Source organism: Schistocerca serialis, chromosome 7 (assembly GCF_023864345.2).
Source record: "Schistocerca serialis cubense isolate TAMUIC-IGC-003099 chromosome 7, iqSchSeri2.2, whole genome shotgun sequence".
Lineage (NCBI taxonomy): Eukaryota > Metazoa > Arthropoda > Insecta > Orthoptera > Acrididae > Schistocerca > Schistocerca serialis.
Window position 1 is genome coordinate 577,254,156 of NC_064644.1, and position 15,261 is coordinate 577,269,416.

At 39.0% G+C, this 15,261-nt stretch overlaps 1 protein-coding gene across 2 annotated transcripts in view; it reads right to left on the reverse strand.

Annotated features, from left to right (window-relative positions):
- The window catches only part of LOC126412190 (tyrosine-protein kinase CSK), a 234,514-nt gene that overhangs the window by 37,498 nt on the left and 181,755 nt on the right, over positions 1 to 15,261 (reverse strand). For both annotated transcript variants that reach the window (XM_050081669.1, XM_050081670.1), the window contains exon 7: positions 6,046 to 6,241. In XM_050081669.1, the coding sequence (XP_049937626.1) occupies positions 6,046 to 6,241 (196 nt within the window). The remainder of the gene's footprint in view (positions 1 to 6,045; positions 6,242 to 15,261) is intronic.

Here is a 15,261-nt window from a genome sequence, read left to right on the forward strand (position 1 = left end):
TAGTGCGTATATTCAGTGTAGTGAGTGCTCCTATATAAACCAGTAGTTGTATTTTCATTTATTTTGTCGTGTATGATTGTGTTGATAGTTGTTATTGTTGTTTTGACTTGTGGGTTATTTGGTGGTCTATGCAAGAGTGGTCTAATGTCTGTATTTGTGTCTTTGTATTCTATGTATGTCAGCTGACATTTTTCTTCTATATCTAACATGTGTGTTACTTCGTGTTCTATTTGTGCTTGTTCTGGTGGCTGTCTTAAGATTTCGTTTTCCTCTGATTGTTTAATTGATGCGTGTTGTTCTTTGTTTGTTTGCTCTGGGATGTTTGAGTCCATTACCGTATTTTCTTCTTCTGATTGCACATTATTTTGTTACAGTATTTGTTGTACTTGTTGTTTGATGTTTTCTAATTCTGACTGGGGTATCCTGTTATTTTTGATTATTACACGAATCTGATCAGCTAGTCGTCGTTCTGTTAAAAATTTTAATTCTGGATATCTGGTAATAAATGTTGTGTATACTTGTGATCTGTATCCAGTTGTGTTGGTTCCTAAGTTTGTTGCTTGGTAATAACAGAACATGAGGTGTCGGTTAACTTCATATGACCATCTCACCCTCTGTCTTTGTTTTCCTTCTAGAGTGGTTGCAGGAAGCATATCCTGCAAAACACCTCTACTTGGATTTATATCATTTTCCGTGTGGCTAGCAGTGTCGTTACCATTGTAGACGGGCATAGGGTTCAAGTATCGTCCCCGACCATGACAGCGCTTGTCCGAGGCTTCATTAGTTCTGTCCTGAACCAACTAATCACACTAAAAGGGGGGTTACCCCTATTAGTGGTTTGTTCTTTTCGTCGCCTTTTGCGACTGGCTGAACATACCGGAGGGCTATTCTTTTCCCTTTTCGTTATTATTATTATTATTATTATTATTATTTGTATGTCATTTCTTATTTGACACTCGGTTCGTCCAGCTATTAAGACCATTTTTCTCAGGAACAGGTAGACACACAGTATTACCTGGCTTTTACGTTCCCACATTTTACATTTTGCTTTTGCCTATGCATTCTTTTCTGATCCGATCAAAATCTGTATGTTCACAATGTATTGAAAACCTTGATTTTATGTTTCTGAAATTTTGTATTTCCCACCATATACACCATGCCTAGTAGCTCAATTTCAAAACATCAAGTACAAGGAATCTTTCAATTTTTGTACAGGCCCTGTATGAGTGTTCTCTTTAAAACACGTAATTCGAACTGCGTACAATTCACGAAGATTGGGAAAGGATAGGCCTCCGAGTGCAAATATCGAACAAATACTTGACAAGCGAATTTAATCAAACATTATTTTTGAATGCTGTTATCAACTTCAACATACATTGAACACTACTACCAGTACTGTAAATCATTGTTAGACAGTGAAACTCATTTTTATTATAAACTTTGTATACATATTAAAAATGAAGCTCACGTGGCATACGTTTTAATTGAAGCTCTTGGTTTATGGTTTGGAGGTATCACAAACATGCCACATCCCGTGCACTGATCTTAGGTGACATTATGGCATGAGCTAATAGTCGAGCAAATCTATAGCATTTTTGTGAGTGAAGTTTCTTATTTCGTGATTATTGTTTTTTGTTGTTGAAGTGCTGCAGTTTTTATTGGAGAATTATTAGTTTATTTGTTAAGCTTTAATTTTTCTTTTTGTTATTGTTATTGTATTTGAGTTGAGAGGTCTAGTCATTTGCCATGATCTACTTTATTTCCTGGATTGTTTTCTTTTCAATCCTTATGTGGCATGATATCTTTATTGTTTTGTTATCGACTCTTTCTGATCAATGGAGAGAAAAGAATGAAAATCTTTTACTATGGAAGAGAAAGTCCAGATATTGGAGAAAGTGGATTTCTTCCATGGAATACAAGTAACACTTTTACGCGAGCTGCAAATTCTAATATCAATGCTGACTTCAATTGTAAAAAAACAGAGAAAATATCATACCTAGTGCTACAGAAAGCAGGCCAAATGCCAAAAAAACGAAACTACGCAACCTACTTGAAAGATAATGATTTGGAGGAAACGATAGAACATGGGTTTGAGACGTCAAGGACAGCAGGTATTTCAGTTAACGGTGTGCCTTACAGCAGAAAGTACTTTAAGTGGCCAAGATTCTTTGAGGAAGTCGTATCCCTGCTGAAGAGCCACATCCAGAGTCCGATCCAGTCCCGGAAAGTATCCTGTCACAAGTGAGGCACTTTTGGGGTCCTTCTGTGGGAGGTTCTGGGTTTGAGGAGATGAAGTGGCTCTGGTTATTTGCTTCTGTACCAGGTCGGGAGGGTAGTCACGGGATGCGAAAGCTGTTTTTAGGTTGTTGGTGTAATGGTTCAGGGATTCAGGACTGGAGCAGATTCGTTTGCCACGAAGACCTGGGCTGTAGGGAAGGGACCGTTTGATATGGAATGGGTAGCAGCTGTCATAATGGAGGTACTGTTGCTTGTTGGTGGGTTTGATGTGGACAGATGTATGAAGCTGGCCATTGGACAGATGGAGGTCAACGTCAAGGAAAGTGGCATGGGATTTGGAGTAGGACCAGGTGAATCTGACGGAACCAAAGGAGTTGAGGTTGGAGAGGAAATTCTGGAGTTCTTCTTCACTGTGAGTCCAGATCATGAAGATGTCATCAATAAATCTGTACCAAAATTTGGGTTGGCAGGCCTGGGTAACCAAGAAGGCTTCCTCTAAGCGACCCATAAATAGGTTGGCATTCGAGGGGGCCATCCTGGTACCCATGGCTGTTCCCTTTAGTTGTTGGTATGTCTGGCCTTTGACAGTGAAGAAGTTGTGAGTCAGGATGAAGCTGGGTAAAGTAATGAGGAAAGAGGTTTTAGGTAGGGTGGCAGGTGATCGGCGTGAAAGGAAGTGCTCCATCGCAGCGAGGCCCTAGACGTGCGGAATATTTGTGTATAAGGAAGTGGCATCAATGGTTACAAGGATGGTTTCCGGGGGTAAGAGATTGGGTAAGGATTCCAGGCGTTCGAGAAAGTGGTTGGTGTCTTTGATGAAGGATGGGAGACTGCATGTAATGGGTTGAAGATGTTGATCTACGTAGGCAGAGATACATTCTGTGGGGGCTTGGTAACCAGCTACAATGGGGCGGCCGGGATGATTGGGTTTGTGAATTTTAGGAAGTAGGTAGAAGGTAGGGGTGCGGGGTGTCGGTGGGGTCAGGAGGTTGATGGAGTCAGGTGAAAGGTTTTGTAGGGGGCCAAGGTTCTGAGGATTCCTTGAAGCTCCACCTGGACATCAGGAATGGGATTACCTTGGCAAACTTTGGATGTAGTGTTGTCTGAAACCTGACGCAGTCCCTCAGCCACATACTCTCGATGATCAAGTACCACGGTCGTGGAACCCTTGTCCGCTGGAAGAATGATGACGGATCGGTCAGCCTTCAGATCATGGATAGCCTGGGCTTCAGCAGTGGTGATGTTGGGAGTAGGATTAAGATTTTTCGAGAAGGACTGAGAAGCAAGGTTGGAAGTGAGAAAGTCCTGGAAGGTTTGGAGAGGGTGATTTTGAGGAAGAAGGTGGGGCCTTTGGATAGGACAGAGGTTTCGGATTGGGAGAGAGGTTTGGAGGAAAGGTTACCTACTGAATTAGGGTGGTGGTTCCAGATTGTGTTGATTACAATTTTGAGGTTTTGGGGGGAGTGGAGCTGGAAGTGGGAGATTGAGTAGATGGGAGAGACTGTGTGTGTGTGCAATGAGAGGAGGTTGAGGTTTGCTGGAAAGGTTGTGGAGAGTGTGTGAGTTGCCTTTCTGGAGGTGGGAAACCAGGAGCTTGGATAGTTTTTTGAGGTGGAGGGTGGCATGCTGTTCTAATTTGCAGTTGGCCTGTAGGAGGATGCTCTGAACAGCCGGTGTGGATGTGGGAGAGGAAAGATTGAGGACTTTTATTAAGGATAGGAGTTGGCGGGTGTGTTCATTGGCTGAGTTGATGTGTAGGTGAAGGATTAGGTGGGTGAGGGCTATGGATTGTTCAGTTTGGAACTGGTATAGGGACTGATGGAAAGAAAGGTTACAGCCAGAGATGGGAACTTTCAGTGTGAGGCCTTTGGAGGTAATGCCAAATGTCAGAAAAGCCTGAGTAAATAAAATATGGAAGCATAATCTGGCTAGGGCAAAGGCATGTTTGCGGAGGGAATGTATATAAAACTTAATGGGGTCGTTGTGGGGATGTTGTGAGTGTGACATGGTATTAGAAGGTGGAAAGCGTAACATGAGGCTAAAATGAAAATTAAAATAAAAATAAAAATATATGGGGAGAGATAAAGGTGAACTAGAAAGGAACTGGAGATCTGGTGTGAAAAAAGTCGAAAAAGTGTTGGTTAAAGCTGAGCTATGTTGATCCTGTGGTGAATTTGGGTTGGTAACCAACGACGTGCACAAAGGTTAGGTGGTTGTGTTGTCGCCAAAACACGTTAAAGGGTGGAGAAATTTGGGAAAATTTCAAAAAAACTGCGTGTAAATGTATTAAAAGGCGTGGTTTTGTGGTGGCAGATTATGAAAATGAGGCAAACAATTGTCTGACGAAGAAATAATGACGTAAAAACCTGTGGGAAGCGGCTAAAAATGATCAGTGATGTGGAACAAACGGAAATGGAAATAAAGTGAATGTTGTTAGAACTAGCCGAAATGGTTGTTTAATAGGTGAAAGGAACTGTTTGTGAACTGGGAATGGTGGATTTTATAGCAGCGGTAGTGTTGAAAGCGGAAAAAAAAATTTTTTTGGTTATGGTTTGGAAGTGGGTTATGTATTATTGAGTATATATAGGCAGGATAAAATTGGATGGTAGATTATGGTAAAAAGGAGAAGGTGAATACAAAGTAAAACTACTTGCAAGAACAGAAAGAGAAAGTAAGATGACAGAAAAGATTTCGAAATGCAACAGTGACAATAACAAACGTAATTGTTGGGTTCAAATTGATGATATGAATATAATAGAGGGAAACATTCCACGTGGGAAAAATATATCTAAAAACAAAGATGATGTAACTTACCAAACAAAAGCGTGGGTATGTTGACAGACACACAAACAAACACAAACACACACACAAAATTCAAGTTTTCGCAACCCACGGTTGCTTCATCAGGAAAGAGGGAAAAAAGGGACAGGTATATATACACACACACACACACACACACACACACACACACATACACACACACACACACCATATCTTTGTTTTTATATATATTCCTTACTGCGGTTTCTTGTTAACAATATTAGCTAATAAGCAGCTTTCACTCAGTTAATACTCGGCAGAAATGAAACCTGCATTTGGATCGGATTTCCTTAACTCTTGTGCGGAAAGGTGTGCAGTATACTACTGAACTCCATTTTCAATAAGCTACCACTCGAATTCAAATATCTTAGCAGTAATCTATGCGCTTTCAAATCGAAACTGAAGAGTTTCCTTATGGGTCAATCCTTTTATTCTGTCAAGTAGTTCCTTAAAAAAATACTTCTCAAATGTCGAAGCGATATCTATGCAGTCGCGACGACGGTGGGTTTGCAGCCATACCCAGACAACATGAATTTGTTATCTTTATCATGTTGCTACAAAGAAATAATTTAAGGTCACAGGCAATGAAGTTAAGTGTTTAATCTCTTATTGAAATTTTAGTCACTTAAGACTGAGCAGAAATTTGCAGTTGGATTTAACTGAACAGGAGACCTGCTGCAGCCTCTTTAGGCAAACAATCATGGCAGTGACAGAAAAATGGCAGGAACAGTAAATCTGAATGGCTGGGCATGAATTTAAACACAGCTTACACTGAATAAGAGACCAATGGCTTAACCACAATGCTGCTTCATAAAGCATTAGATTCACTATGCCACTGGCATAATTTCACATCCTTAAATCTCATTTACTTTCTTCTTTGACATTTCGTATGATAATCAAAGTAAAAGGCAAATCACAGTAATAACATATTTTGCTGTGCAGAATTGTGGTGTGAATAACAATCAAATGTCTCAAAAATGTACTCACAGCATGCCGAAGTGCTTCAGGAGCTGTCCACTTGATAGGCAACTTTCCTCCTTCTAATGTGAAGTTTTCATCACGTGCCAAGCCAAAATCTGACACTTTTGCAATGCCCTCTTCTGAGATGAGGACATTGCGAGCAGCCAAATCTCGATGAACAACTTTTCGTGACTCCAGATATTCCATACCCGAACATGTGTCACTAGTAAGAGAGAAAAGTACAGAGAAATTGACATTAAATGCTAATTACAACATGAATGTAAATAATAATGTACATGCAGCTTTAATATAAAGCACAGTTGCAACTGGGAACTACTGCTCCTCACAGTGCAAAACATTTTCTCGTTCTTTGGAACACCCAAAAACAACTTTTCACGGGTTTTTATAGATCTATTTGTACAGTATGGTATGACACACCATTTGTAACCCATTTTCTGAAACGTAAATTCCAAAACAAGCTGTCATTGTGAATTAGCATTATGATTGTAGGAGCAGTGAGCTAGCCAGTGATGCCCCAGGCATCACATGACTGGAATGGAGTGTTTTGGTGGGCTTTCAAATTATTTGAATTTCATTTCAGTTGTGGTAAAACAATACTCTAATTCAAGATGGAAAGAAAGGATGTCAAGAGCATAAAATGACATAACTAACCATTTAAGACAATTTCCATAAAACCATCAAATATTGTACTATCAGTCCCTACTTAATGAATATTACAATCCAAAATAACATCTGGTTTCATTTCAGTTACAGCTGCCTCTTACAAATGAAAAGCTACTTCCATTGATGAAGCTGTATGGTGTGTTGGAAGCATCCAAACATGCTTTGTATACATCCATTCCTTCTCACAAAAATCCTCTGACCCTTCTTAAGTCTACATTTGACAACCATAAATAATGGAAAATCTTATCTACAACAATGTAGGAAAAGACAGATTGCTACTTATCATAAAGAAGGCACTGTAACTAGCAGGCAAGCACAATTGAAAGACATTTACATAAAGCTTTTGACCACAGTCTCTTTATCAGCACCACACTCTTTATCAGCAAAAGAGAAACACACAAGCAAGCATACCTCATGCACACATAACCACCAGCTCCTGCATCTCGGGCCAGAATGCAACTATCACAAGGGAAGCAAGCAGTACTGTGGAGAGGACAGAGAAGGGAAAGGAATAATAGTGCATGGGTAGGGAGACAGACAAACATTGCCTGGCAGAGTGGTTAGGGACTAGAATGTGAGCGTCGGGAGGTTGTGGAGCACGGAGGAGGGGGGAAAAATAGAGTGATAAAGGTGAAGAGTGGGGAAAGATGGGCGGATACGATGGCAGAGGGTGGGAGACGAGAATGGGGAGGAGACAATAGGACAGAGAGGGGTGGAAACTGTTGGGTGTAGGGTGTGGTAACAGTGTGTTACTGTAGATTGAGGCCAGGATAGTTATGGGAGCAGAGAATATGTTGTAATGATAACTCCCAACTTTACAGTTCAGAAACGTTGGTGGCGGAGGGTAGGATCCAGATGACTTGGGTAGTGATGCAGACATGAAATCAAGCTTGTTATGTTCAGCTTTGCCACCGGGTGGTCTACTTTGCTCTTGGCCACAGTTTGGCAGTGGCCGTTCATCCTGGTGGACATTTGTTTGGTAGTCATACCAATATAGAAAGCTGTGCAATGATTGCAGCAGAGCTGGAATAGGAAGTCCTGTCAGAGGTTTATCCTATCCAGTCAGGGATCAGGCCACCTGTGAAAGCAGCCATGTCATTTACCAGCTCTGTTCCAATTATTGCGCAGATTTTTGTATTGGTATGACTACAAACCATCTGTCCATCATATGAATGGCCACTGCCAAACTGTGGCCAAGAGTAAAGTAGACCGCCTGGTGGCAAAGCATGTAGCTGAACATAACATGCTTGATTTCAATGGCTGCTTCACCACCTGAGCCACCTGGATCCTCCCCTACATCACCAGTTTTCTGAACTGCGTAGATGGGATCTATCCTTAAAACACAGTCTCTGCTCCCATAATTACCCCAGCCTCGGGCTATGGAACATACTGATTCCACGCCCTCCGCCAAACCATTTCCACCACTTCTGTCCTATCATCTACTCCCCATTCTTGTCTCCTGCCCTCTTTGTTTGGTGCCCTGTGACTGTCTGCAACATAAAGGGTCTTCTTTACAGTATGTAGCAATCTATCTTTCCCTATATTGTTGATATTTCTAGCTGAAGTTTCCATTGTTGGAAGACTTTTTCTGTTGTTCAAGCTGGTATCTCTGTCTTCATATTGTTAAAATATTAAAATGCAATAAGTGAAAGTAGTAGCAATTTATGTCAAAAAAGATTTGTAGTAGTCTATTCAAAAATAACATAATGCGTGGTTCCCATGCCTGTTTCCTTGAATACTCAATCCATCCTATGTACAACCCGATAAGCATTGTAACACAAAAAACAGCATTATTCCACACTTATTTGGCTTGCTTTTCAAGTACACACACAACTTCATTCACCTCCATCAACTGTCAAATATCCATAGGGATGAAATGAAGATGGCACAATATTCAAATTATTAAAAAAGCGGTTGGCATAAATTTCAGAAAGTGGGTCACGGTTTGGTTAGATCTGAGGAATAGATTTGTCACTGTTGATGAGATGCAATTTTAACAATTTCCTTTGCATGTATCCAAGCTCAACAGGAAAGGAATTATAAAAAGACAGTAGATTGCTACTCACCATATAGTTGGAGATGTGAGTCACACACTCACACACACACACACACACACACACACACACACACACACACACACACACACACACGATTTGCCATGGTGTCCAGAGACAGTGGTGTGTGTGTGTGTGTGTGTGTGTGTGTGTGTGTGTGTATAAGCCTTTCGGCTGAAAGCTTACTTGTTTAGCAGTCTTTTTGTTGTACATGTCTGCAACTCTATATCTCCACTAAATGGTAAGTAGCGATCTGTCCTTTTTGTCATATTTCATTATTCCATTCTGGATTTTCTATTTTCTGATTTTTGGCTACTTCATATGATGCATATGAATAGGTACTGTGAGAAATAAGAAATGCCTTACATTTTTGCTTAAGTTTAGATTCGCTAGGCATTGTTGTCTTTCTAATAGTCTTGTCCTCTTTACTGGACTATTATTGAGTCATGTACTGGTAAATTTTAGTTTTTGCTACGGTTTCCAGTGGGATAAAAAAAAAAAAAAAAAAAAAAAAGCAGTCCATCAATCTGGAAGTTGTGTCAAGTGATTCTACAACACAAATTTTGTGGCAGAGACAAGGGTGAGCTACTTAAGCAATAACAGTGACAAAGTTGGCACTCTAAAAAAAAGACTTGTGCCTACAATCAAATTCTAATCATAATGCCCGTATTATTTTACAAAAGTTCACTCAGGCAAAATATCCTTGCAAATACTTCATTACAGGCAAAATATTCTTGCAAATACTTCATTACATCATTTATCTCGTTTATTTCTTATGTGTGAAAATGTAACAGACTTTCACACAAACTGTCTATTATTACCACAGTTACAAATTCTGATGATATACAAAACAAAAGAACAGTACAAACCAACTTGCGCCTCAACATAGTTCCTCTGTAAACATAAGAAACTAGTCTGCATTATTCGACTTCTTTGGTGCCTCATTTGTCTCATCAGCAAGAAAACCTTTTAAGTCCCCGACCAAATCCCTCCTTCAGCCAACCTGACAATTATCCATATCGGATGTTCTTACTTGGACAGGGTTGCATAAATTTGTTGTAACAGCTGTAGCCCTGGGACCTTTGTTGGTATCTCTTTGTCAGTAAACATCATACATGTGTTTGTTTTGAATTTCATACTTGGTAGAACTTAGATCCCGGACTTTCAGCTTTAATTTTGGTCCAATTTGTGCTCATTCCCACAAGATCACCATTTTATATTTGAAAGTCTTCTTCTGTGATCAGGTGAAGCTATTAAGGTATTCTTCTTCAGGTGTTATTTCTTCACTACTTCATTCATGTAAGAGACTTGATGTAACTTATCACCCGGAGATTTTAGTAATAACACAGCTCCAACAATTTCAGTGCTTGCATATGTGTGTGTAGTTCAGCTTTGTAATTTTGGTTGTACAGTTTGAAAATTATTCCTGATTGAGAAGGCTAGTCCTCCAACATTTTATATTGCTGCAATAGATTTTCTCTTCAAGAGAGCCCATACTGTATGAACTGCCCATGAAACTCACCAGTTATCTTCAAGAACTGGTATCATACAAAAATTAATTTTTGAGCCATATTTTAATGAACTTTATTCTATAATTCCTTGATCGTGCCATATCTGGTTAAGTTATTGACAGTTTATTTCTTTTTTGGAGACAGTCTTCTGCTCTATGTAGACTGTTTTTCTTTCACAGAAATTTTCATTCTTACATCGGTGGAATTTATATTTGTTGGGAGATTCGTAATCACTAAACCTTGTCCCTTTACTTCCAATATCTAATTGTTGTTTGTCTGCCACGAGATGGGTCTCCACTTCCAGCTTCCTAAAAGTAATTCTTTTGTGGTCAAGAAGATCGTTCCCAACTATCATGTCTAAATTGATAGTGTATCCATGAAAAATGTAAATAAGTGACTCAATTGTAACTTCATTAATATCAACAGTACCTGTAAAATGTTCCTGAAAAAGAGTGAAAGTTTTCCCCAGAACCTGTCAAGGTGACATATGTATCCAGCAATCCCGAAGCATTCACTGTCTCATAAACATCTTCTCACAAGATGCTACACCTCTTGGCTACATATATGCACATTTTTAAATTTGCAACTGTTAATGTTTTCTTAGCAGTGTTTACAGTGGAACTTTGATTTTACATTCTCAGATTTGATGTTTTTCATGATTCTCCACGATAAATTTGTAGCCCCTGTGAATAACCCGTAAGATTAATGCTAAAAATTTACCAATTTTACGTTTCTTCCTAGTAAGGTTTACCTCAGTTCTAAGTTCTTACTCGACGTCTCACTTGACTTCATCCCATTTTCTTCCTATTGACATTTGATGTGACTGAACAAGTTACAAGAGGCACAAGAGACAGATGGTTTGCACCATGGGTGTTGGTGGAGTTAAGGGAATATTTTAGGCCGTTGTAGAGAGGGGAAATGTGAAAGAGGAAATGCTGATGTAATCCACGATCAGTGCAGCCAACACAATTTGCAACATTTAGCTTCACTGCACAATTATGGCACAACTATTGCTAGGCTTCAGCGGTAATGCAAAAACACGACATTCGATGTGAAGTGTTCCAGACCAAGCCAATACGTGATGAAGGGGCCCAGCCACCACCTTTTCTTGTGCCGCTTATAACTCAGGCTCGTCTTTTTGCTTGTATTTCCAGTATACTGTATTCAGCAACAATATCAATCGCTAACGTTTTAAATTCAAACTCTTGAGTTGCCCATTTCCAGCTAGTGAACTCTTATTGGCTGGTGACTTTTTAAGCCACCCAATAGTCAGCGCAGCCACCACACCATACTAACACACGTAAAATGATCTCACCTACTGTATGTGTGGAGAGGTGGTGTGGCTGTTCAGTGACGGGAGTGCAGGTGAAAGCATTTTGTAAAAGTACTGCAACTATACTTTTCGTGCAGATTATGTGCTATGCCAGAGATGTTACATGGAAATAGAACAAGGGTTTTGCGATAGCATATTTTAAAGACTGTCATGTTCAAATCTGACATGATACAGTTGCAACAACTACATACACTGCTCATGTATATACTTCACACCACACACACATCACTCTGTAGATCGTAAAGAATGGCAGCAGTGATAGAGGGCATTAAGTGAAACTGTAGCACCTGAGCTTTCTTTCAAATTTACGTTTTACTGAGCTGCCTTCTAATAAGCTTGTAATGTCAATTGGGGAAATAAACTCATTTTTTCAAGTCTCTCTTTCTCACATCAATCCTAGAATAAAAATTTAACAGTGGTGAGCATACAAAGTTCGGCTCATAAGAAAAGCATTAAACAATAACAGCAATGGTGACAAAGTATGTCATTAAGAAGATCTTCGCAATTATGCATATGGTTGAACCACTTAGCTGCTGTGTTTTTGGTTTAATTCAACATGTTCATCAATTTTTGCTTTTTTCTGGTTGAGTACAAAGGATGATCTCTCAAAAACTATTGTTTTGAACATATAATCTGTAGTCATAGCTTGTCAGGAAATAGCTCGATTACCTTGTACCTAAAAACCAGTTTCAATTTTTTGATGAGCTTTTACTTGCTGTTATACATTTGTGAATTTTTAAGAACTGATGAAATTCATTAGCACAAATTGTTGTATAAACATTGTATTGTACATTTAATACCCTTCACATAGACAGTTTCTATGCAATATTGAAGAGGATTGTGATTTTTAATCATATATGCCCAATTACATGTGTTTTTGCTCATATTTTGGTGGTTTTTAACATTTTCATCAATTCTGCATTTTCCTCAATTTTTCATTTTTTAAGTCTCCGAAATACGCTTTCCTACTGTTACAAGGAAGGACAGTGTCATCCAATAGAATTAAATCCTTAGTGAAAATTGTTATTTTAACCTTCTTTACATAAATTATTTGGTAGCTCAGTTGTTACAGTAGTAGACCATCGAGTTACAAAAGATGATGTCCATAGACTGTTGGTTTGAATTCAACCCGAAAGAATATTTTAACTTATTTGTAAAATGACCCAACAGTGCTCTCATATAAAAACCAAATCACAATCACAAAAATTCACCACAACAATCAAAAACAATATTATTGTGTTTTGCTTGCTGTTCACATGTACTTTACACTTACAATCACTGTTCATAGATATTTTCTAATTTAAGTGAGCACACACCTTTTACTTTATTACAAACAATGTTTTACGTTTGGGTTACCTGTGTGTTGTACATGATATATATCTCTCTGAATAGAAAACCTTATTGTTCTACACCCTATTGTACTGTGGCCGTATGGTGATGTCTTCACTCCTAGCTATTCCTTCCAAAAAAACTGAATTGTTTGTTCACAAGGTAAATGCATGTGACCTCTGTTGTCAATTTCTCATACTAAGATTAAAGTGAAGCTAAATGTAATACCACTGTCAAAGCAACTGCTACAGTCCTGACTAATACTATTTTCGTATTTCATGTAAAACTTTTAAAAATTATGACTGTTGACCTCGTTACTCTGGTTAAAGTATCAGATGGTTTCTATCTATGTATCTATCTATCCACTGGACACTCCTTTTTAATAAAAGCTGTAAGACTTCCATTAGCTAGCTTTTGAGTCACAGCAGGCTCCTCCATATTTACAGGAACATCTACATCTACATCCATACTCCACAAGCCACCTGACAGTATGTGGTGGAGGGTACCTTGAGTACCTCTATCGGTTCTCTCTTCTATTCCAGTCTCGTACTGTTCCTGGAAAGAAAGAGTGTCGATATGCCTCTGTGTGGGTTGTAATCTCTCCGATTTTATCCTCATGGTCTCTTCGCGAGATATACATAGGAGGGATCAATATACTACTTGACTCCTCGGTGAAGGTATGTTCTCGAAACTTCAACAAAAGCCCGTACCTTTGTTTCCAGACTGCATTTCCTTAGGATTCTTCCAATGAATCTCAGTGTGGTATCTGCTTTACCGATGATTAATTTTATAAGGTCATCCCATTTTAAATCACTCCTAATGCCTACTCTCAGATAATTTATGGAATTAACTGCATCCAGTTGCTGACCTGCTATATTGTAGCTAAATGATAAAGGATATTTCTTTCTATGTATTCGCAGCACATTACACTTGTCTACATTGCGATTCAATTGCCATTTCCTGCACCATGTGTCAATTCGTTGCAAATCCTCCTGCATTTTGGTACAATTTTCCATTGTTACAATCTCTCGATATACTACAGCATCATCCGCAAAAAGCTTCAGTGAACTTCCAATGTCATCCACAAGGTCATTTATATATATTGTGAATAGCAACTGCCCTACGACACTCCCCTGCGGCACACCTGAAATCACTCTTACTTCGGAAGACCTCTCTCCATTGAGAATGACATGCTGCATTCTGTTATCTAGTAACTCTTCAATCCAATCACACAATTTGTCTGATAGCCCATATGCTCTTACTTTGTTCATTAAACGACTCTGGGAAACTGTATCAAACACCTTGTGGAAGTCAAGAAACAGCATCTACCTGGGAACCCGTGTCTATGGCCCTCTGTGTGTCGTGGACGAATAGCACGAGCTGGGTTTCACACAATCGTCTTTTTCTAAACCCATGCCGATTCCTACAGAGTAGATTTCTAGTTTCCAGAAAAGTTATTATACTCAAACATAATACCTGTTATTTTCTGTTTTAGACAGGTGCAACTAGCTGCTATGATCATGGCAATGTTATGCAGTTCATGAAGTTGTAAATACAGCACTTTGTTTGTGCACAAGTTGTTAAACCAAGTGCACCTAAGTGCTTTGTTTTCTGGGTTGGTATGTAATGGATCATTTTTAAAATGTTATACTTACAACTTCAAAATCGCATAACATTGTCATGATCCTGGTGACTAAATGCACCTAGTATAAATCAAAGTGAATCTGAAAACTTACCATATGAGGATCAGCCTGCTACAGCTAGAAAGCTATCCCATGGCAGAACAAAAGTGTTTTAAAGAAGCAGTTTACGGAGACTGGTCGCAGTATCAAGGAAAACCATCTGGTAAGTAAAATATACTGTAAGTCTGCTATCTTTAATACATTACAGCAATATTCATATGAATAAGCAGGACAAGTTTAAATCCTTCACATGCCACCTCATACCAATTGTAGCCACTGTTACTGAGTGACAATATTGTGCTCACCAAGGCTGTTCCTACAAAATCAGTTCTATTTCCTGTCAAGATATCTGAAATACTTTTTTGTAGATGATTAAATTAGTTGTTCAAGGTATTTATGAGAGAAAGTGTTCTGTAATTTATTGCAAGACCTAATGTTCATACAATGGTATTGGTACACCTTGCCACTATCATGCGAGAGGAAAATTTTTCTGAAAATTAGCTTACAGAGCATCAAAAAGACTCACAGATTGCTCCTGGAGGCTACATGCCACCTCCTGCAATTCCTGATATATCCTCAACATGGCCACAAACTGTTAAACATATTGAGATTTTTGGAATTCTTTACTCTAAGTTTCAATGGGCAGTCTG